This window comes from Parasteatoda tepidariorum, chromosome 4 (genome assembly GCF_043381705.1).
Source record: "Parasteatoda tepidariorum isolate YZ-2023 chromosome 4, CAS_Ptep_4.0, whole genome shotgun sequence".
Classification (NCBI taxonomy): Eukaryota; Metazoa; Arthropoda; class Arachnida; order Araneae; family Theridiidae; genus Parasteatoda; species Parasteatoda tepidariorum.
Genome location: NC_092207.1, coordinates 29,881,438 through 29,906,109, shown reverse-complemented (window position 1 = coordinate 29,906,109; position 24,672 = coordinate 29,881,438). Strand labels below are relative to the sequence as shown.

At 31.4% G+C, this 24,672-nt stretch overlaps 2 protein-coding genes across 2 annotated transcripts in view; both read left to right on the top strand.

The window, feature by feature from the left end:
* LOC107456724 (membrane metallo-endopeptidase-like 1) overlaps positions 1-21,533 on the top strand; it is a 60,580-nt gene extending 39,047 nt beyond the window's left edge. Inside the window, exons 10-22 of the mRNA XM_043047638.2 lie at positions 1,109-1,204; positions 4,257-4,396; positions 6,599-6,845; positions 8,822-8,920; positions 9,975-10,046; positions 10,181-10,305; positions 10,953-11,008; positions 12,556-12,607; positions 13,700-13,767; positions 16,076-16,194; positions 17,780-17,842; positions 18,513-18,611; positions 21,268-21,533. Of these exons, the coding sequence (XP_042903572.1) occupies positions 1,109-1,204; positions 4,257-4,396; positions 6,599-6,845; positions 8,822-8,920; positions 9,975-10,046; positions 10,181-10,305; positions 10,953-11,008; positions 12,556-12,607; positions 13,700-13,767; positions 16,076-16,194; positions 17,780-17,842; positions 18,513-18,611; positions 21,268-21,429 (1,398 nt within the window). The 3' untranslated portion in view covers positions 21,430-21,533. The remainder of the gene's footprint in view (positions 1-1,108; positions 1,205-4,256; positions 4,397-6,598; positions 6,846-8,821; positions 8,921-9,974; positions 10,047-10,180; positions 10,306-10,952; positions 11,009-12,555; positions 12,608-13,699; positions 13,768-16,075; positions 16,195-17,779; positions 17,843-18,512; positions 18,612-21,267) is intronic.
* A 912-nt stretch (positions 21,534-22,445) lies between these two features.
* The window catches only part of LOC107456725 (phosphate-regulating neutral endopeptidase PHEX), an 18,596-nt gene continuing 16,369 nt past the window's right edge, over positions 22,446-24,672 (top strand). The window contains exon 1 of the mRNA XM_043047649.2: positions 22,446-22,585. Coding sequence (XP_042903583.1) covers positions 22,548-22,585 — 38 coding nt within the window. The 5' untranslated portion in view covers positions 22,446-22,547. The remainder of the gene's footprint in view (positions 22,586-24,672) is intronic.

Below are 24,672 nucleotides of genomic sequence, written 5' to 3'. Positions count from 1 at the left end.
AGGTAGGAACTTTATTTGCGTCGCACAAGAGCTGTTGGTGTTGTTTCTAATGCTACTTGCCACACTAGCAAGTCTGCTTGGTGAAACCCGAGCAAATTTAAGGCAGAGGGTGCGTTTCTTGTTCTTCAGTATGGCCAAGAATTCGTCTTCAGCCACACACACGTCACAGCCTGTTTATAGGGTGGACCCATTCATACATCCATTCATTCATCCACAGATCGTAATTTTGACCTGAATCAGAGAAGGATCGATCTCCAATCCAGTACTCCCAGAGGTATTGATTTTTTATGGGAACATGGAGGACTTTTCGACTCGACAGATTTAACGTGCATCAGCCACCATTTACTAGACGGGGAGTCTTCGGCCGGCAGGATTCGAACCCACGAACTCTCGAACATGGGTCCAGCGGAATACCGACCAGGCTATCCCTGCCCACAAGAGCTGTACAATGTACTATTGGCGACGGTCTGGAAAACATCCCCGAGGATGATTCGAAGACATGCCATCGCAATTTTGATCCTCTGCAGAGGGGATGGCTCTCCTGCTTTGGTAGCTCGACGACCCGCTCGCAAAGTCGAGCACTTTATGGTAGAACTGTTTAACGAGGATCNGGGAGTCTTCGGCCGGCAGGATTCGAACCCACGAACTCTCGGACATGGGTCCAGCACTCTACCGACCAGGCTATCCCGGCCTACAAGAGCTGTACAATGCACTATTGGCGACGGTCTGGGAAACTTCCCTGAGGATGATTCGAAGATATGCCATCGCAATTTTGATCCTCTGCAGAAGGGATGACTCCCCTGCTTTGGTAGCCCGACGAGCTGCTCGCAAAGTTGAGCACTTCACGGTAGAACAGTTTAACTGGGACCGATACCGCGCACCCTTGGCTCCTACGCAGACTGATCAAAGTGGCCACGCACCTGCTTACTGACTGCAGCCAGTGATGCTGGGAACCGTGTTTTTAGGATCACTGCAGGTCATAAAGTTTACAAAAAGAATGTGATTTAATGCATAGAGAATAGGATTAAACAAATTGATTCGCAAATGCTTTTTAGCTTTCGTATTTTAAGGAAAACTGAATATTGGATTTATTTATTTTCAATTTTAGCATTCGACAAGCAGCAATCAACAATCAAGCTGGTCAAAAGATGTTTTTAAAGAAGAAAATGTAACACTTTTTAAACTAGCCGACATTGCTCCACAGGTAAGTAAAATCTATCTAATTTATTTTCATGCATTCAAATAAAGAAGTTACAAACAACTCTTGTCAATTATTCGGAAAAAAAAAACACTTTTACTCTACGGCAAGATTTTTAAATTACTCTTTAAATGACTCTTTAAAAATTTGTTGCCAACTCGTAACTACTAAAAAACAATTTAACAATTAAAAAGATACGTATTTAGATGTAATTGCAGAATTTCATCTGTTTTCTTTATGAAACTAAAATGTTAAGTGTCCTAAAACAGCAGAGGGTATTGTAAATTTTCATTAAAAAAAATACTGTTATCTTTAAAGCGAATTTTAATGTCAACGTTCAATGGTGAAACTGTCTGGTATATCAGATTGTTTTTGCAAAATTTTTTTATACAGATATGAAATAAAACTATTTTAACATAATATCATTTTGTATAATTTTTAGTAAAATATACTTGTTCACGTAGTGCTTTTGAGTAAAATGCATATCACTACAGAGCGGTCACAGTCTGGAAAAAGTTTAAAAATGATGACAACTGTTTTATGATGTTATCATAAATTTTAAAGTTCTTAACTGTCGCGTCAATTAAGAATTCAAAAATAAATTTAAAAAATGAGCAACAAACTTTATGAGATGACCTTACTGATGTCTGAAGCTCACTTCGTTTTATTAATAACAAAGCTGCATCTTAGCAGAATAACAAAATACTAGCACAATAACACAGCTAGCACAATAACTTTGGCTTTGTTAACAACAAAGCTGTAAACCTGCCTATTTCTACGCTTTTTAAAATTTTTTCCCCTTATATATTTTCTCCCTATATATATTCCCCTAGGGAAATATCTATATACTTGAGATTGTCAGCTGTTATTTCAGATTTCTCAAAGCTTTTAGTACACCATTACTGAAAGGGCCTTTAGTATACCGTTACTGGAAGGGCCTTACACCTTTTCATAGTGATTTACTGAATCATGTCGTATATTCATCATGATTTGTGCAGAGAAAAATGAAAGAAAAATGAAGAAAAATGAAAGAAAAATAAAAGGAAAAATGAAAGAATTATGAATTAGAAATAAGATGCGGCGATCGCAGCACCTATAAAATTAAACGGAATTTATATTAAGCATAAGTCGGTGATAAGTTTGCAGTTATCGACGCAATAGTGGAGATTGTTGTACATTTGTCTGTATGTTTAATTTATTTAAATGCAGCAGTAGTCATGATCATTTTAAATAAAATCTATAAATGCGAAGATTAAACATATATATATATTANCCATATATATATAGCATAATAAATAAATACAAAAAAACACAAAGAAACTTAAGAAAAACAGTAAGTTTCGTTACAATAAGTTTCATAAGCTGCAAGTAAGCAGAACTCATTAGATAAGTTCAAAATGTAGAGAAAACAAGGGAAAAATTACAGAACAATGAAAGAAGGGGGGGGGAATAATAATAATAATAAAAATAAAAATGACAAGAAACCGAGAAAAGAAGCAATCCGAAAAAAAGGACAAAAGTTTTAAAAAAATTCCGGAAAATAATAGATATAACCTTTTCATCAGCTCACACGATTATATCCACAAAAAAGAGTGCTATCTAATATTGTATCAATATATATACAAGCAAGTGTAAAGCGTGAATGTATAAACTTTGTTACGATATAAAGTATAGAAATAAATTCTTCCTTAAAATCCAGAAGAATTGGCAGGTGTGGTTTAAACATTTGAAAGAAAAAAGCAAAATTGTAGATAGATTAATTTATAACAATGCCTAATATTAAGCGAATGAGAAAAATTTATTTTTCAAATTTTCCGAAAGGATTATTTGAAATGCTTGATACGAGAAAGGGGGGGGGGGCGAAAATTCTCCTTTGCACCTACAGCCCAAAAAATTGGAGGACCGTGGCACACAAGTTGTTTTTGAATTATACGAGAGACACGCGCACAAGCCCTTCATTTTATATTAGATGCTAATCCTGAAGGATTGGCATCCACAACATTTAAAGTGGTTGCGAAAAAACAATTAAGGTAAGAATTATTTGTTTAATTTTACCTGTTCTTGAAAAATCCACTGCCCGTTTGTTAGGTCGTGAGTATCTGTTATAATTGTTCATGTAAAAATTTCAAAATCATTTTTAAATAAAAAAATTTATGTCAAAAATAAAATTTAACTAATAAGAATAAACTTCAATATTAATTTATAACTTTTAATATTCAATATAAATGTTCACTTAAAATCAGATATGTGAGCGATTCGGTATTTGTTTTTTCGCTATGTGTATAACAAAACGGTGGACATATATTTAATTATTCATTTTTTTAATATTTAAGCAATTTGTTCTCACTTATATTGTAAAAAATATTCCTGTCTAACGTAAAGTGCGTGTGTCTAGTACTAAAACTAGATAACTCAGTATTTTTCGGATACGAGTTACACGAATATTGATGAAAAATGCGGTTCTTCAATATTTTTTTTATGTGTTTGGTATTTCTTAGGCTTAATGCAGCCAGCCTATATGCATCTAACTAAAGAATAACTCAGACTAAATTTGCCTAGGCTTATTGCGATAAATCTTGACAATTTAAAATAAGCTTACAATACTTTGGATTTATTGCAAACTGTCTGAAATAAATCATGCTTACTGAAAAACGCATGATATATTTTTTTAATTAGCTTACAGATAGGTGGGCTTATTGAAATATGCCTAAAAAGTATCAGATTGATTGGAAAATGCTGGAGATTTTTCTCATTAGCTTGCGTATTTCAAAATCCCAAGGGTTGTCGCGGAATTATTTAATTATCCTTAGACATTTTTTATGACTCAGTTATCTAGTTACACATTTAAAAACTATAACTGGAAAACTAGACAACTAATACTGCATCGATCTTAGTACGAGATGTTAGAATGAGACAATTGTTGAAATAAGACAAAACATTAATTTAAATTGTTGTTAAAAACGCAAGTGCAATAGTTATATAGTTTTAGTACTATACCCAATATATGACACATTTCAACTGAATAATAGTAATTAGGTTTTATCGTATTTCTATTCAGATTAACTGGATTCGATGGCGTAATCTTATTTTCTCTGATCTTCGACTTCATTTCCCTCATGACAAGCAACAAGTTTATGTCGATCACTTAGAAGACTACATTAAAGATATTAGTGATTTACTTCACACTACATCATCAAAGTAAGCCATTTTCTACTTTGCCATTTTTTTTTATTAAATAAGTATTTCATTAAAATGCTAATAGAGTATTCTCGCTGCATATGATTCGCGCATGCAGGAACATTTCATCTCACACGTAGTTTCTACTCAAGACAAAAGTTTTCATGTAGTTTCTACCCAAGTGTTTGATGGTTTTTCCATGCTGGACCAACATGGATAAGATAGTTTGTTGGTTCAATAAAAAAATTCATCATGAGCCGACATATTTTATTGTTTTCCTACTCAATATCTCATCAAAAACCATCTTACTTGTTGATGGCATCATCAAGATTGACCATCATTACAAGTTAGGAATTGGAACAACTTTATTTTGACCCAACATAAGCAAAACCAACATGGTTTGATGGTTTTGTTTTGGTTCAACAAACAATTCATCATGAGCCGACATATTTTATTGTTTTCCTACTCAAAATCTCATCTAAAACTATCTTATTTGTTGATGGTATCATCAAGATTGACCATCATTCCTAGTTAGGAATTGGAACAACTTTATATTGACCCAACATGAGCAAAATCAACATGGTTTGATGGTTTTGTTTGTTGTTCCAACAAAAACAATTCATAATGAACAGACATGTATTTATTGTTTTCCTACTCAATATCTCATCAAAAACTATCTCACTTGTTGGTGGTATCATCAAGATTGACCATCATTCCTAGTTAGGAATTGGAACTACTTTATATTGACCCCACATGAGCAAAACCAACATGGTTTGATGATTTTGTTTGCTGTTCCAACAAAAACAATTCATCATGAGCCGACATATTTTGTTGTTTTCCTACTCAATATCTCTGAATGTTCCCCGTGTCAGATTCTTATTTTGGAGTCATGAGAAAAAGCGTTTCTAAGAAAAAAGTGATAACATATTTGCGTTTCACTTAAGTCGATTCTTGTTTTCAGATGCATGAGTATTTTTGATATAAGTTGAGACTGCTTACCAATGGATGAAAAGGTTGAAAATTATTTTTTTCAACTCTGATTATCTACTTTATGTTGAAGAGCTGAAACAATATTTCTGGGTAACTTTATGTGGCCGTGATATCCCATGAAATAGAGCTTGCTTACCAAAAAGATGATTCAGACTCACACACCGGGGCAAGTTTACATTCTATTATCGCATCCGGAGCGACCATAATTTTGACATAAAACTACTATCAAGCTACCAAGAGAACTGAATGTCTGAGGTAGTCTGATGTATTAAAACAAGAGCAAAACAATTTAGATAAGAAAACATAAGCTTTTTTCACTTTGTAATGAAACAAATTTAAATGTAAATGACCTTACAGACAAAATATAAGTATTACTCTTAATCTTGTTCAACATCAAAATAAACAGCTTTTCAAATTAGAAAGGGGGCAGAGATTATCTATCATAAATCAGGAACAGGCAGAACTTGTTCCGTAATAAAAACCAGTTTAACCTCTTTTCTGGTTTCAAAGATGGAGGCAAATTAAAATCCTTTTAGGCAAACCAAAATTAAGATCCTCTTAACTAAACAGTTTAGAGGATCTGCCAATCACGGGAAAGATGATGACATTATTGAGGAATAGCATGAGAACAAACATTTAATTCACAATGACTTATCCCCGTAACCATGACAACTACCAATGCAGCCATGACAACTACCAGGTCTAACGTCTACGGAAACTCTCGTGATAGCAGGACAGTATACAGGGTTATTCATAATTCCCTCCGGGGTTTCGAAGCGTTATTGTAAAAAAACAAAGACGAATATGGCAAAAAAGAACATATGAAATTATTCCGAAAGTATTCAAGTTTTAATTTAAGCAGTTGCCGGTAGATGGCAGTAACATATACCCCTGAAGCCAGTTGTATAAAAGAAAAATGGCGTTTACAGGCGGAGGGAATTATGAATAACCCTGTATTTTGGGTGATAGTCTCATTACAGTCAGCATGATCATGAGAAGGTTCAGTGACTTTTCACGGATATGGTAGAGTATTCTTGAAAAAATTATGATGATAGAGAATATTATTGATAATTAGACATTCTGTTATGGGTCATAATTACATGCTTGTGGAGAAAATACTGCAACATCATTATGTGAATCAGTTGTGGTAATATATGATAATTTTTTTTACAATTAAAATGTTTGGTGGGAATTTCTTTTTCGAACTTTTATTCAATGAATTATTTGATATAGGGTCATCGCCAATTATTTGACTTGGAAGTTTGTGTTTCATCATATGGGATTTTTGGGAAAACCATTTCGACAAGTTATTGAGAGTCACCAGAGTCTGATGAAGAAAAAAATGGATTTTCGCTTCATGTCTTCAGAGCGTCTCTTGCCGCGTTGGAGACAATGCGTTGGATATGTGAAAAAGCTTATGCCGATGGCTATTTTGAAAAGTTATTACAATGCCACACATGATGACGATATCGAAAATGTGGTAAGTAGGAAATATTCAGGTAGCAAAAAAATATTCAGGGAACTTATTTTGTTGTATAATTTAACATTATTAACTATGTATAACGAAATTTTTTGTGTGGCTTTTTTCCCCTTTTAAAGAATTTTTTTTCCGTTTGAATAGATTTTTTTAATATTGTTTGTGTAATATTGTATATCCGATTGCTATTTTGAAAAGTTATTACAATGCCACACACGATGACGATATTGAAAATGTGGTAAGTAGGAAATATTCTGGTAGCAAAAAGTATTCAGGGAGCTTATTTTGTTGTATAATTTAACATTATTAGCTATGCATAATGAAATAATTTTTTTTTTGCTCTTTTACCCTTTTATAGAAATTTATTTTGTTCGAATAGATTTTTTTAATATTGCTTGATTAAAAAATGAAAATTTTTTTTAAAAAAAAAGTCAACAAAAGAAAAATTACTGTATAGTAAAAAAACGGATCACTTTTACAACGTCTGAATGATTGGTTGGATTTTCATTCAGTAAAGTGCTTTGGCAATATCTCATAAAAATGTCTTAAATTATCTATAACAGTTGACTATAAATATGGGGGCTTATTTTGACTAAAAAGCTCACTTTTTCTGAAAAAACTCATGAATGTTTTTATTACATTCAATTTAGTGTGCATAAATATTTCCTGAAACTAAATTTCATGAAATTCTAACAATAGGGGAGGGGGTTACAAAAACAAATGAACATTTGGCATAATTTCATATAGTTTTCAACTTTTACGAATTTTTCGTAACATTTCATTTTTATGAAGTGCTGAAAAAAACCTTATTTTTTCTTTTAATATTTTGAAATAATAAATATATTTTAACGTGATATGGACCAGCAATATAACTGAACAATTTAAACTTATCAGCATAAAGACATAAAAATCAGGCGATGGTGTGTTTAGTTTCTTGCAGAGTGGAAAAAAATATTTCTGCATGTAATAGTAATTCAATTGTCATCTAACTATCACTAACGAAAATCATTTTTGACAAAAGTTGGCAGGTATGTCCTACTATTACAAAATGTTTTAATTCGTTTGGCAATTAGCAGAATATTACAATATTTCCTATTTCTCAGGGGATAGAGCACTCGCCTTCTAATGAGGTGACACGGGTTCGAATCCCAGCAATTTCTGGTCAATACGAATTTCTCACTCGGCGCGCACCGTCCACAGTACTGACGTGAAATATTCTCAGTGGTAAACGGATTATGGGTTAGTGTTCCTTTACTTCAGGTTAACCTTAGTAAGTTTTCGTGAGGTTCCACTCCATGTAACGCAAATGCGGGTTAGTACTGTCAAAAAGTCTTCGTCCACGAAGGCGAATTTCTCCCAATACTTGAACCAGGAGTTCTCTTGTCATCTGGGTTGAGTTCAAAATTACAAGGTTACGGAGTTGAACATCGGTAGTCATAAACTCAGAAAATAATGTAGACTGTTCAAAGAGGGTGATAAAATGAGGAAAAATATTTCATATTTAATATACTTGTATGTGGTATAGTGTATCTATCTAGTCATTGATTTGTTATCTGTCAATTCATAACTCAGGACGAAGAAGTTAACATTGATTCGATAAATTTCGGTCTCATTTGTATATTTTCCCTTCTAAAGCATTAACTTGCAACCCCTAATGTGCTTATCATTTCGAAAAATGTATATTAAGGGCAATCATTACATACCCTGTATACAGTCATTCAGCTTGTCATAGTCATGTAGCATTATACTGTTTTTGGTCTCGAGATAATAAATCTTTTCTGAACAAATATATTTTCTTCCCGACAGGTTCAGATTCTTGATTCGTACATCACAATCTGGAAAATACATTAATAGTCTGTTTTAACGACACTTCATTAAAAGCAAATACATTATTCTTAGATTTTAATCATCTTTAGTTTTTTCAATGCTACGTATGTTTATGTTTTGAATTCTTGTTGTCATTTTTGCTTTGTTTGCAGATGGAAGATGTCATTTTAAGAGTGAAAAACGAATTTAAGGTTATATTCAAGAACACACGTGACCTCTTAGAATTTGATAGATCAAGAAGTACTCATAAGGTAAGGTTTATTATACATTTTTATTACGAAAAAATCCCATCCCTGCTGCAAAAATTAATCCAGTTAGACATAAAAAAAACACAGTTAATGGCCACTAGCCACTATCAAAAGACAGATAATGGTAAAGGCCACTTGCAGGGCTGTCAACTTCTACGCTTTTTGCAATATATTTCATACAGTGAGAGACAATAAGAAAATTAAGTAGATGGGAGGAGGCAAGAGGACTGGTTCAGGATAGGGGTGTCTCGAAAAGGAAACTTGAGACCTTGTGGGCCAGCTGACTCGAAGAGGATGGGTAGGTAGTTAGAGAATACAAAACTAAATCTTCAGAACTTTTGTTAATTTTGCCAACATTTTGAATGTCCCACCACAAAAGAACTAGAAGAAAGTGGTTTTTCGCATGAATTTTTGAATTATTCACAGTGGTTTGGGAAAATAACTTAAAATCAAATTAAGTAAACAAAGGGTCCCGCAGTGGACTGATCGTTAAGACACGGTTCCCAGTAGAACACCGAAGTCAAGCATCACTGACTGCGGTCAGTAAGAGGATGGGTGACCACTTTGATCAACCTGCGTAAGGACCGACAGTGCGCTGTATTGGTCCTCGTTAATCTGTTCTACCGTAAAGTGCTCGACTTCGCGCACAGTCGTCTGGCTACCAAAGCAGGAAAGCCATCCCCTCTGCAGAGGTTGAAAATTGCGATGGCATGTCTTTGGCTCATCCTCAGGGATGCTTCCCAGACCGTCGCCAATAGACATTGTGCAGCTCTAGTGCGACGTAAATAAAGTACTTACCTACCTACTTAGTAAACAAAGGATCATACATTAAAACATGAAATTTGTTACCACCAGAAATCCCCCCCCCTAAACGTATAAAGTTGGCAGATCCGCAATTGGGTTTATTATAGATTGATAGGAAAAGGGTCGCTAACGGCCTCAATAGCCCAGATAAATTTCGATGATGTTGGTTATTATAGTGTTATTATAATGTATATTATGGTGTTATCATAAAAAGAGCTACAAAAAGGTTTTAAATTTCGTTTTTTTTTAATAGATTGATCAGATTCAAGTTGAAATTGCTTACCCAAGAAAAGATGATGCGTTTTTTGATGCCTTTTATTCAAACGTAAGTGATTTCTTAATTTTTATATTTTTGTAAAATAAAACTTGGTTTATAACTCAAAAATGTATATTCTCATCGCAAATGTTTGCTTTATAAAAAAACAGTTGTTTACATCTCGCTTGTATAATTTTTTCTAGATGGGCAATTTTTCTGACTCATTTCTAGAAAATGGAATGAAACTACTTGCCATACGAATGCAAAAGCTTATAGAGGGCGTATCACTTTCCAAAACAATAAATGACATGGATTATGCAATTCAAAAGTAAGACATTTATACAAAATGGATAATGCTGATCTAACGTAAGATTTTCAATTAAAATTAATAATGCAATTCTAAAGAAAGATCTTTAATTAAAATGGATTATTCAATTCAAAAGTGAGCTCTCCAATTAAAATGGATTATGAAAAATAAGATCTTTAACTAAAAAGGGTTATAAAACGTAAGATTTTTTAATTAAAATGGATTGCGCGATTCACAATTAAGATCGTAAATTAAATTGGATTATGAAAAATAATATCTTTATTTAAAATAGATTGTGCAATTCAAAATTAAGATCTTTAGTTAAAATGGATTATAAAAAGTAAGATCTGTAATTAAAATGGATATTGCAATCATAAGAAACACGTTGTTGTAATCCAATAAAAGAGATATTATCAATCCAAGGTAATCCAAGATATTATCAAGTGTATTAAATGCAAGGATTAAAATGATATTGGTTCACAGCTTTTTCAGATATTTTTAAGAAATTCGAATTTTTCTCACAGTGTTTGAAATCAGTAACTTAATAAATTGTTTTCATTACTAAATTTTAGATATTTTCTTATTTTTCTTAATATTTCAGCCGAACTATTTAATCTCAAATCTCGTGTTTTAACTTTATTTTTAACAAAAAATATATTTTCTTCTAGGATTATATCTCCTTTTGACCTCACTGCTTACAGCTTTTTTCGAGGAAATACTATAAGTACGTATTACTATTATTAACCTCACGCTTATAGAGATATATTTACTCAAATATTAATAAATGATTTGTAAAACAGTATTGTGTTTATAAACTTCCATTTTCGATGTTCAACTTATATAAAGGGGGATTATTGAACACAACTTTGTTACGCAAATTATTCACGATAAACATGAATCCCACATGGTTTAATTAGGATTAAGAAAGTACACCTTAAAAATAGTGTTATAAATTGCTAAATAACAGAGAAAAACTTAATTTTAATGACACAATGTTCAGAAATTTCATGTTCAGACAGGATTAAAATGTTCAATAGGGGAAAAAATCTGACTGTTTCAAACAATACAGCGTTGAATTCAATTGTCGGGATAGTTAAAAAACTTTGTCCGGTATTGAGTCATATTAATTTACCAATGGACCAATGAGTCATATTATCCTAATTTACCTATCAATGCTAGTAACAATGTATCCACATGCACCTTTTTTTGAAAAGGTAAAGAGTAGTAACTTCCTTATTTTGTTATTAGCATGTATTTTTCTAAATTAAGTCTTTCCATTACCATATACTATATACTTATATCTATCCCTTACTATATATGAAATATTTTTCTCAGTGGTATAATGAATTAAAGCAGAAGTTTTTAAAGCAAAGAAAAATTTTAATTTCAACTTAGGAACATCTGTTTATTTATTTATTTGTACTTCGTATGATCATAAAACAGTTCGAGTTATGAGACGTTTTCAATTTGACGAAAATACTTAGCAAAGATACAGGGGTTGGCCAAAAATATGGAAACATTTCTGTACTAACTCTATGTAAACAATCTTTTCTTTTCGCATCAAATGCTTTGGAAGATTTTACATGGCGAAACTGTTGGCACAGTTTTGAAAGATCTTGCCTGAAGCTTATAGAATTGAAGTTAGATAAAAATTAAACTAAATTTGCTATATTGACTCAAAATTTAAAAAAATAACTTCCTAATTAGAAGACATTATATTCATAACCTTAAAACTTACATTTGTGTTGGAGAGTAAATCAATAATTTTTGAAAGTATAAAAACCATGAGATTTACAGAATAACATGTAGATATGTGGCTACCACTAGGATAGATTTTCCTCTCCAACCGTAAAAGGTGACTCATACTTACGGGTAAAATATTAAATAATAGAAGACTGTAAGCCTAATTTGCGTATTTAACAAAATTTATAATTTGTTTGAAATATTAGAATATGTAGTATCGAACAATAAAAGGATTTTTAATATAAAATTCACCTCGAGACCTATGTTTGTCAAGTCTAATATAAATACCCCAAGGCTACGAAGAATCGAAAGTTCAAGTAGGTAAGAGGGGAAAATAAAATCACTGCCTTCACTTCATTATGAATTGATAATAGTCTTGAATTTTGCCGATGCGATTTTAAAACTCGAGATCTTTGAAATTCTATTGATTTAAAAAGGCTAAATAAGGCTCTATTTTAAGTTGATAGTTGTATGATGAAATTACGCCTATTATTTTTTGGTGAATTAACTATTGCTTTATTTTTTTAGTTCTAACTTTGGCTCAATTACAGTCTTTTTCCTTAACTCCCAACATTCCAAAGTAAGTAAATTATGGTTTCTTACAAATTTTCGTTATAACAGAATAATCTTATAAGTGGTAGTTAAGTTTCGATTAAGAGAATGAACGTGTAAGGACAGAACCTAATAACTTAAGCAATAATAATTAAGTTTTGATCAACAGAGTGAACGCGTGATCACAAAGCAGAATAATCTATGAAATAGCAATTAAGTTTTGATTAAGCGAGTGAGCTTGTGGTCACAAAACAGAATAATATAAGGCAGAGAAATTAAATTTTGATTAAAAGATTGAAAGTGTGATCGCAGAACATAAGCAATAAGTTTTCACTAAGAGGGTGAATGTGTGATCATAAAACAGAATAATCAAAGAAATCACAATTAAGTTTCGATTAAGAGAGTGAAAGTGTGATCACAAAGCAGAATAATCTACGAAATCGCAATTAAGTTTCGATTAAGAGAATGAACGTGTGATCACAAAGCATAATAATCTATGAAATAGCAATTAAGTTTCGATTCAGAGAGTGACCGTGTGATCACAAAATAGAATAATCTAAGAAATGGTAATTAAGTTTGAGTAAGAGAGTTAACGATTAAACGTGTGATGACGAAGATGAATATTCTAATATTCTTCTTCTCTTCTGACAATTAAGTTCTTAATTTGTTTAATAATTTCCGGGTTTTTATTAATATTTAAACAATTTGTCTGTTCTGAATCCCAGATGATTGTTTATGCAAATTTAGTATACATTACGCCTAGATAGTTGTGTGAAAATAGAATAAAATAATAGCTTCGCTTCGGGTTAAGGTCCTTAAATAGCGGCCTTTTTATGTTTCTTGGCAAAAGAGAATAAAATCAGGAAACAAATTGCGTTCACAAAGTCGAATAAAAAAAAGTTGCTAATGTAATTTTTTCTTTAGGGAAATATTGTCACACTAAACGATGTGGTACTATTTACCTCGATTAAGTGAAATTTTTAATTGAAACTTTGATCATATAAATCATATATTTCTTTATATATTTTAACTGTATAAAGTTCGAAAGCTTTGAAAAAAATATTAAAAACGTTGATATTAAAAGTAATTATAGCTTACCTAATGTTTTTGATATTTCTAGATATAAAGCTTTATCAACGTTTGGGTGGACTATTGGCCATGAACTTACCCATGGATTTGATTTAGATGGTAGGTATAAAATGCAAAATTTCATAAATCAGCCTCACTATTGATATTTATGCTTATATGGCAATTCACTATAATTGACTTGAAAATTATTCGTCAGATTTTGATTAAAAAGTTTATAAGGAAAAAAATTTATGAAAAAGTTATGAAAAAGTTCAGATTTTATAAAAAAGTTTTTTGATTAAGTACATACAATATTGAACTCCAAATTTTCAAGTTTTTTACTACATTTTTAAGATGGTTTTGGAAAATATACATTAAAAACAGGGATGGCATTCTTGTATGAAAAAGATACGGAAAAAAAACAGCAACAATTATAACTGGTTTTAGAGAGGAATTACTATTCTTTATTCCATACTATTCATTATTACTCGCTTTTTCGATGTTGGTTCTCATCGATAGATGTTGGTTCTCATCGATATTTCACGCTTATGTTTTCTGGAAGAAAAAAAGCTAGAATGAAATTATTTTCTTACCAGTGTTTGCTTTTTTCTGTCGTGATATATATAAACTTATATCCCTAATTACGTTGTTAAAAACTCCGTATGTGGCAAATAGTTTAAATATTTTGAAAGATTACAAATATAATCGCTCTTTGCAAAAGTGATGCCTATAGTGCTTATATGAAATTTGTTGTCATTTGTGGAAAGAAACATTTGATCAACTAATTTATTATTATATTTAAAAACGATAATTGTGGGATATGATGCTAAAAAATGATAAACAAATGATATTTGGATTTTCTGTATGGTCAAAATATTAACAAATAATATTTTTTGTCTGAATATCTTTTGCCTTAATAATCATATTTTTTAAGTATTAAGATGCAATTCGCATGGTTTTAGAGGCCCACTTAAGATATTGTTATAAAATTTTCGCATATAAATATACAGGGTGTTTATAAAGTCCCGGACCCATTTTGATGTTTAATAACACAGAAAATAATAAAGATAGATTAAAATTAATAACATAAATGGTTAGATAGACTCAAAAAGTTTCATGACCCTTGTCAATGAACTTCCACGTGTGCCCCCTTCGTCGCACGGAGAATATCAAGTCGATAGTCAATTTCACGCCAGGTAGCGGCAAGCATGTCGGCATCCACAGAGGCTATTGCGGTTGTAATTCTGGCTTTTAGGCCATCAATGTTCGACACGATCCTCCTGTAAACATTGTCCTTTATAAATCCCCAAAGAAAAAAGTCCAGCGGCGTTATATCAGGTGATCTGGGTGGCCAAGGAATTGGACCTCCTCGCCCAATCCATCTTCCTGTAAAATGGTCATTCAAAGAACTACGAACGATGATACCCCAATGAGGTGGTGCACCATCTTGGTGCAAAAAGACATGTGGCTGAAGCTCTTCTAGTTGTGGAAATACGAAGTTATATGTGGGTTTCATCGTTCGTAGTTCTTTGAATGACCTGAAACACCTCGTATCTATATTATACATTTTATAATATGTAAAAATATATCATGAATTAGAAATTCTTATATTTATATAACGTATAGAGACTATAATTTTAGTCCCGATATCTATCATAGAAGTATTCTTTCTCTGAATTTAATATACTTTTTGTTATAACTTTTTCTGACTGCAGTATACCATTGCGAGAAATGTTTATATGAGTGTAGATGATTTTTAGATTTTAACAATTGGAAACTCACAGCTAAAGGAATATTATAGACTGATTTAATGGAGCATTGATGGCTCAGAAGATAGCGAGTTCGCCTTCCAATGAGGTGAATTGGGTTCGAATCCCAGCGATGACTGGTCAATACGAATTCCGCATTCGGCTTGCACTGACCACAATGCTTTCGGAAAATATACTCAGTGGTAGACGGATCATGGGTTAGAGTCCACTTGCCGTTAGGCTAACCTCGTGAGGTTTTCTTTTCCATGTAACGCAAATGCGGATTAGTTCCATTAAAAATCCTCCACGAAGGCAAAACGTCTCCCAGTACTTGATCCAGGAGTTCTTCAGGATTGGGTTCAAAATCACAAGACCACGAGGATGAACATTAGTAGCCGTAAACCCAAAAAATTGGGTCGGCTGTTCAACGACGGTTATAAACTGATTTTATGGTAAGACATAATCTTTAAGTCCTTTTTATCTCATTTGTTCTTAAGACATAATCTTATGTCGACATATGAAGTTGAAGAATAATTTGCTTGAATTCTCAAAAATGTCACTTCATTTCATCTCTTTAATTTGTTGACATAATAAATTGTTTCAAAGCTCTTCAGCTGATAAGCAGATAGATATGTATAAATAAATATGTCTGAACTAATCATGTTTTCTTTTCATTTCAGCTTTGAGTGGACACTCAGGTGTTAATTGGACGAGCTTCCCAGGTTACGTCCTAAGAGATGCTCAAAAGAAAGCTCGTTGTTTTCTCGAACTTTCCCAATATCCTCATCAAGCAGCAGTGGTAAAAAAATAATATTTACACTTCTTTCTTAAAGAATTCAAATTTGCAGTACCATCTTTGAAAAAAACGAAAGAAAAGAAAGATAAAAAGAGAGACTTTCTAAAAGCTTTTCTAAATTTTTTTTATTTAAATATAATTTAAATTTTAATTTTCAAAAAAAATATATTTATTAAAAATATATAAAAATTTTTTATGTTTATATATATTCCCAATTTTTTTGATCGATTGTAAGCGATTTTCTGATCGAATGGCTTTTAACGACCACTCTCCTGTTTTGCATTTTCTTAAATAATAATTATAAAAAACTTGATTCTTGATTTTATTTTTCGTTCAGGTTGCAAATTTTTGAAAGAAATAAAATCTTGTATTATAATTGAGACCATCTACAGTCAAGATCAAAGTCTCCAAAAAAGCGAGTGAATCGTTAAAAGCCACTGGATTGTAAATTAGCCCACCCGATAGTTTTTTTTCCCGTAAGTACATCTTTTACAGTAATGCAAAAGTTTCTTTTATAAAAGAAGCATTTATCCTTTAACTCAATGGCAACGTTCCAGCTTAAGGAGACACAGCCTACATGGCGCAAAACGTATTCAATCTTGTAACAAAAGTATGTGACAGAACTAAGTGGTACATCTGATCATTTAACACTAGGTTTACGGACGTTTCTTATATCCCTATCTCTACGAACACGCGTCAATTTGACGCATGAACGAATAACAGCACTTACAGATATGCCAACTTGCTCCGGACAGCAAATATATATTTTAAAGTGGTAGTTTATCAATTGTGATTCTTGGTTTAATAAATTCAATTGAGTATATTTTAATCCACCACTATTTCTAAATAATTCGTTGGCTTATATAATTAACCACTTTATATTTGCAAAATTTACTTAGTAGTTTTTTACCGTTTTTTAAAAATTATTTTGGCTTGTCCGGAGCAGTTGACATCTCTGCACTTAAAAAGCAATATTATTACATACTATGAGAAAAAAAAAACGAAAATATGAGATATATATTTATGAAATAGTCTAGTATTTAATTTTTCAATACTCGAACTAATCAACTGGAACCTTCAAAATATGACACTCTGAAATCAATTAACATTCTGCGTTTGTTCTTTCTATTATTGCTTATCGGCAACAGTTGTTTATTCCTTGTTTCATTTGAGATAATGATATCTGATAACGGATCGAAGTATTGTCGGTACATTCCTATTTATTACTGATGTGATGCTTGCATGTTTACGCAAAATTTTGTCTAAATTACGATGGCGTCAAATTGACGCATATCCGTAGAGATAGGCATACCACAAAGAGAATTTCAATATTTCAACTCTTTTGAAGAAAATAGACTTCAATATATAGTATTTACCTCGATCAATGGATAAAAGTCATTACAAGGGATAAAATAAAAATGCAAACTGGTTTTGTAATTTTCTTTATAAAATTCGAAGTACGTCAAAATGACGCGTCCCGTAAACCTAGTGTTAATTATATTTTTGTTTGCAGGTTGACATATATGGTGGAAATCCTGCTGTCTTTGTTAGTCTATTGCATTCATAACTGTTTACTTCTTTTTTGCAGGTTTCGCTGAGTTCGCTAAATGAGGATCTCTGTGATAACCAAGGAGTTTATTTATCATTCAGGGTATATAACTTTATTTATTGTCAGTAGTATTAGTATCAAATGAATAATACAGGGGTTGAGAAAAATATTGAAAAACTTCTATCGTTTAGAAACAAATGTTTTGGAAAATTTTACATGGTAAAACTGTTGGTGCAGTTTGAGGTATCATGCTTGAAACTTTTAAAAGTGATGTCTTTATTTACCCATGCAAAATTCGAATTTGCCCAAAAGGAGGAAATAAAGTAAATAATTTTTTAGCTTTCAGACCAGCAATTTTGAAATCATGCTGTAGGAGTGCGATATTTAAATAAAAATGCTATTATAATTGTAACGGTATTAAAAATTGAAAAAGGGTTTTAAATTCCTAAGACCATTTTGTTCGATGTAAATTTTCCATGGGTAAAAAGAGCACCGTTTCTAAAAGCTTCAAACATGATGAAATTGTTCCAGCATTTTTGCTATGTAAAGTCTTTATCTTCTCAAAACATTCAAAACCATTCTTTAAACATTAAAAAATATTCTTTATCTTTTCAAAAACATTTTCTGCTAAAAGGAAGATCGTTAACATAGAGATAGTATAGAAGTGTTTCCATATTTTTGCCAACCCTTGTAAATATAAAGAGCAACTGTTATTTTTGTCGAAATTAAGTACTTAAGTTAGTTCTATTAAACAATCTAATTTCTCTTTCAGGCGTATTTGCGGTACCTGAATAAGAATGGAGCTGAAGATTTATTGCCAGGGTTGCTGAGAGTAACTAACGAACAGTTGTTTTTCATAACTTACGCTCAGGTAAGGACGTCAAAACAATGCTTAACATGGTTTTTCGAACCTCTGCCTCCAAAGAAAATAAAAGAGCCAGAGTTCAAGTGCCTTACATTTCAAGCAAAACAAAGATTTTAAACTATATATATATCATCTTGCTATGACGAATTAACTGGGGTTTAGAACTGACGAATAACATAAATATTATGGAATTTATTAAACTTTTTAAAAAATCGCCAATTTGGTGACATTAATAATTAAAGTGAGAGAGTCTTGCAGGTATTTAAGTGATCTAAAAAGTTTTTTCTAACAAAATTTTCGATATCTTGGAAAAAAATGTTTTGACTTGTTAAATTCTGAGAATTTGGTTCTAAGTTAAAGATAATACTCAGAAAATTTCCAAAGTTAGAGCAAAAATACTGAAAACCACTGAATGAAAACAGAAAATAATGCACCCATTTTCCTAATGAGAATCGTCTCTAAAATCAAGTATTTTTTATATTGTATATTTAATCAAAGTTCTGTCTTTATACATGTTTGTCTCAATTCATATTTTTTCTTCTGTTGCTCATGATTACTCGACTTCTAATAAATAGATTAAACTAAAACTTGAGTGTAAGAATGGAATGTGTCACTAAAATTAGTTCTAGAACTTGAATATTGGTAAATATTTTATATTTTTTTAGGGGTTTAAACAACTTTTTCTCATAGAAATCCAAATGGTTAAGTTTTTCTCAATTTAAAAAATACCTTTTTTTTAAAATTTTTTTTCTTTGAGCTGGTATGGTTTTTAAAACAGCATATTTGACAGTCTATTAAAAGTTGCTTTAAATCATTAATATGATTTTTTTAAAATTTATCGAGTGTGTAAAATGTCATAGTGTCTTTCCTTCTCTAACTTTTCAGCTCTAAAGAAAATTAATTTCTAAATGTTCTTTACTCTATTTCACAAAAGTATTTGCACTTAAATAATGTCTGTGCTTATTTTAAATTCCTGTAAAAGTTCAGAATGTTAAGTTAAATTTCAGATCAGTAAAAAAGGTGCACAATGCACACAAAAAAGAAGAAAAAGGAGACGAAAAACCACCTTGAATAATTTTTGATTTAATGATCGAATCTTTACGCTTTAGAATTTAATCTTGGGAGTGACTTCAAATATGCTAATAATTTTGTGCAAACGATATTAAGTTACGAAATCAGACACAAAAACGAACTTTTTCTGAATAAACATATTCAGATTCATAAATATTTCGATGTATTCAGATTTCTGACCTCCGAAATATAGTGGGAAATATGCAATGTGGGAAATATGGTTCCCATATTTTGATCAGGAGAGCGATTCAAATTTTGGACCCCTAAATGTTAAACTTATTTTTTTGCGTATTACACCATATTTCAGAAACTTTTTAAGCGAATTGAAACATTTTTGCTCACAATTATAAAATTCTTATATTCAAAAGAAAAAACTGTTAGTAAATATTTATAATTTTTTATTATATAATTTAATATTCCTTGATAAATTTTTGAATTGTAAGGTATACTATTTTTTACAACATACTAAAGAACATGATTTCACATGGCAAAATGCAAACTTCAAGTGAAATCGGTCGAATAATTCCTGAGAAATCGAATTTCAAAAACGTCGCATTTTAAAAATTTTACTTATCAGGAACTATTTAACCAATTTCACTCAAATTTTGTATTTTGTCATGCAAAATTATATTCTTTATAATGATGAAAAAAAATTACACCTTGAAATTTAAACTTATTTTTTCGTCTAATATTAAAAGTTATTTTTTGTATAGAATTATCTTTGGATAAATGAATTTTAGAATTGTGTGCGAAACTTTTGCAATTCACTTAACAATTTCTCGATACATGGCGAAATATGCAAAAAATAAAATTAATATTAAGGGGTCCAAACTTTAAATCACACTCTCGCGACTAAACTATGGGGACCATATTTCCCAGATTGTGGCTGCCCATTTTATTTTGGAAGTCAGAAATTAGAGTCCGTGGAAAAAAATATATGTTTATTCAAAGAAAAGTACGCTTTTGTGCTTGCTTTCGTAAGTTAAAATATCGTCTGTCCTAATTAATAAGCATATTTGAAATTACCCTCTTGAATCACTAAGAATGAGTCCTAGAGCGTCAAGATCCGATCATAAGATTAAAAGTTATTAGGATTGGTCCATTTTTAACTAAACGAACTTTTTTTTAACTGAACGAAAAATAATTCAAATTTTGAAAAACATTAGAGGATGGATTCTTACCCTTTCTCCAAATAGCAGATTAAAATAAGCCTGATTTAAGAGGTAAAAAAGAGGACCTTGAAAAGGAGGCGTAATTGTTGCCAACGGAAAAAAAACCCAAAATCAATTGAGCCAGATATTCCTGCTGTTTTCAACGATTTCTAGGTATGCCTCTAATTCAGTAAAGTGTCACGTAGAACTATATTCAAGTAATTTCTTAAAATTTTAACCTTTTGCTTGCGGCTGGTACAACATGTGGACCACATGTGATGGTACAACATGGTATACTGTAAGCAAAGGGTTAATAAAATGAAATTTTCTTCCACCTTTAAATCGGCTTAAAGTTGCAAAAATTTATACCATTTATTTCATTTCAAGCTCGTTATTAATGTTAGATTGGAAATAATGAACACGGGGATTTTACTTTTCAGCAATTTTGTGAAATCAGACGTGAAGACGTCGTTTCTTCTCACAGTTCCGGACGTCGTAGAGTGAATGACGTGCTGAAAAATTTCTCACCTTTCTCCGAGGCTTTTAGGTGTCCTATTGCCAAGTTTATGAACTCACCCAAGTGCGACGCTCTATGGACTTAATTTATTTTATACTCATCTTGCTATTTGCTGTACATATGTGTTCAAAGTATCTTTGAATAAGTTTGTTTTTACTTGTAAGTTTTAAAAATAAAAATTGTAATGTAGATCTGTTTCGTTTTATTCATGTTATTTTGAGCAATCATTGTTGAATGCGCCTTACCGCTCATTGATTTGTTAGAATTCAATAGAGTTTTTTTTCCTGTTGAGCATTAATTTGCCACTTCAAATATACATGCTTTTTTGTTTTAATTTGTGATGAAAATTCTAAAAATATATATCAAGGAAGGTCTTTACCGAAAACCAATTGAACAAAAATTGTAATGCATACCTGCTACGTTTTATTCTTGTAATTTTGAGCAATCATTGTTGACTGCGCCTTACTGCTCAGTGATTTGTTGGATTTCGAAAGAGTTTTTTTCCGGTTAAGTATTAATTGGCGACTTCAAATATATATGCTTTTCTGTTTTAATTTTTGAGGAAAATTCTAAAAATATATATCAAGGAAGGTCTTTACCGAACACCAATTGAACAAAAATTGTAATGTATACCTGCTACGTTTTATTCTTGTAATTTTGAGCAATCATTGTTGACTGTGCCTTACTGCTCATTGATTTGCTAGATTTCGAAAGAGTTTTTTTTTCGGTAAAGTATATTAATTTGCCACTTCAAATATATATGCTTTTTTGTTTTAATTTTTGATGAAAATTCTAAAAATATATATTAAGGAAGGTCTTTACTGAACACCCTACATCAAATGAAGATAGTTTAGTATACAATATTGCATAAAAGAAGTAGAATGGTTGCTTTTCTTCCTTATGAAAACAAAATACTTATTGAATAATTCGATTTTATTTTATCACAGTGTCGTTAACCTTATACTAATGCAAAGAGGTAAGTAAAAAAAGTGACGGATTAAGTTTAACGTATCATTTTTTTTTAGCGTGATGAAATGTTATTTTTTTCAGTTCGAAAAAAAACAAATCCTCTTTAATTTCAGTCACTAAACTGAAAAGTAACAGCTGTTTTTTCTAATTTTGAATCAAGTGCGCGGAACTGTATCAATCTGCAGATCATAAAATGAGAAAAAAAATTTATGTGTACGGCAATTCAATTGAAATATGGAAACTTTTGAAATAAAACGCCCTGAACTGCACAGGTAAATAAATAATTGGAATTTTTTTTTGTTCACGTATTTCAACCTTTTAACATTGGTATTTCAACCCTTTACTAAACGGAGTTTAACATTTGGTAGAATAAAATATCTAAGAAATTAAAACATGGTATTTTCGTTTAACACCGAATTTTGTTCAAGCCTTTCAGTGCAGTTTTGTTCAACCCTAAATGGTGCTGTTTTTTTAATCAGTCACTTAAAATGGTGAAGAATTTAAATTTATCGAAGATAAATCCTTTTTGGACGTGCATATGATGATGATAATTCTTATGGCTGTGGTCTGAAATTTTGATTAAAAATTTTCTATTTAGTAAAGGTTTAATAAGTCGATTGTTTAACCCTTCCGCGCCGACTGTCACAAATATGTGCCGGCATAAAATCGTATCAATCAGGGTAGAAAGATAAAACTGGTAACCAAAGTAGTTCTTTAGCAATTTATTTGTGGGCGGGGTTATAATTGCTTGATTTATTTAATTCACCATTACTTTAGTTCAAAATGAAATTATTTAGTTATACTTTGAACTAACATTGATTATATCTATGATTACACTAACAGTAATTAAAGTAAAGGCAAAGTAAGTCTGTCAAATTAGCAACGACTACATTTAAGTTACAGATCTTTATTTATTTACATCCTGATTCTGATTTTGTACGAATGCTTTTATGAATCACCCGTCCCCAGGGGGTTAATATATAATAATACACTTTAATTTGAAGGAAAAAAAATGCAAATGATTTAGTGGAGGTTTGATTCTAGTATTTTTCGGTAGTTAATTAAATAAGAAGGTTCGTACTGTTTCTAAGAAAATTAAAAAGTAGTGTTTATTGTAATATAGATGTTATAATTTACTTTTAACTTCGCTTTAAAACTAAAAATTAGACGCTTCCAATTTCGTGACTAGACATATTTATTTAGAAGTATTAAGTGTTTTGGTGAACGCGAAATTGTTAAAATACATCTTATTTTCGTAATTTTGTTACCATTATTTAAATTTTATGGGGAAGTAGTTTTAAAGTAGTTAATTAATTAAGGTAACTAATTGGATTAGGTAGGTAATTATATCTATCTTATTGCCAACTGCAATTAAGGAAATTATATTTCCACCACAGCTTTCCAACGCACATAATTTTAAGTACGTTATGTATATATCTATGTCACTGCCAAAGCCCGAAGTCTGGCCACTTCGCGAATCGGCCATACCTCTCGGCCAAAGTGCGAAATAATTGAAACGATCAATTATTTCGCACTTTGGCCGGCCATTTCGCGAAGTGGCCACGATGTTCCGGCCAAAACGCGATGTGCTCATTCAAGAATGGCCGGACAAATGTACACCGAGCAGTGGCACTTAACCTGACCTAGTATATATTTCCGACATTTACCAAAGGTCTAGTCATACTAGGCCTAGTTAATTGCCACTGCCCGGTATATCCTACATTGATATTTTTTTAAGGTCAAGTGTCACTTCTTGGTATACATTTGCCCAGTATACCCTACACTGATACTTTTTTAAGGTTCAGTGCCACTGCCCGGTATACATTTGTCCGGTATATCCTACACTGATGTTTTTTTAAGGTTCAGTGCCACTGCCCAGTATGCATTTGCCCGGTATTTATTTTCCAATCTATCGTCAGTAAGTACTAAAATATCGAATAAATGTAATCTATCGTCAGTAAGTATTAAAATATCGAATAAATGTAATTATATCCGGCCAATTCCCGAAATCAAGAAAAAATCGGACATTGGCCAGCCAATTTACAGCGTTCTTGGTCAATTCGCGAAATGGCCGATTCGGCTTTGGCCGTACCATATATATATATATATATATAGCACAAAAAAACAAAGAGAAAAACGAAAATAATTAATAAGTTTTATTAACTGCGCATAAGCTGCAAGTATATAGAACTCATAATATAAGCTAAAAAATTGAGAAAATATGGGAAAAAATACAAAATAATGACAAGAGAAAAAATTATTAGCAATAATATTTTAAAAGAATTTAAAAGATCATAATTTTTAATACCTTAAAAAAAAAAAAAAAAAAAAAAAAAAAAAAAAAAAAAAAAAAAAATTA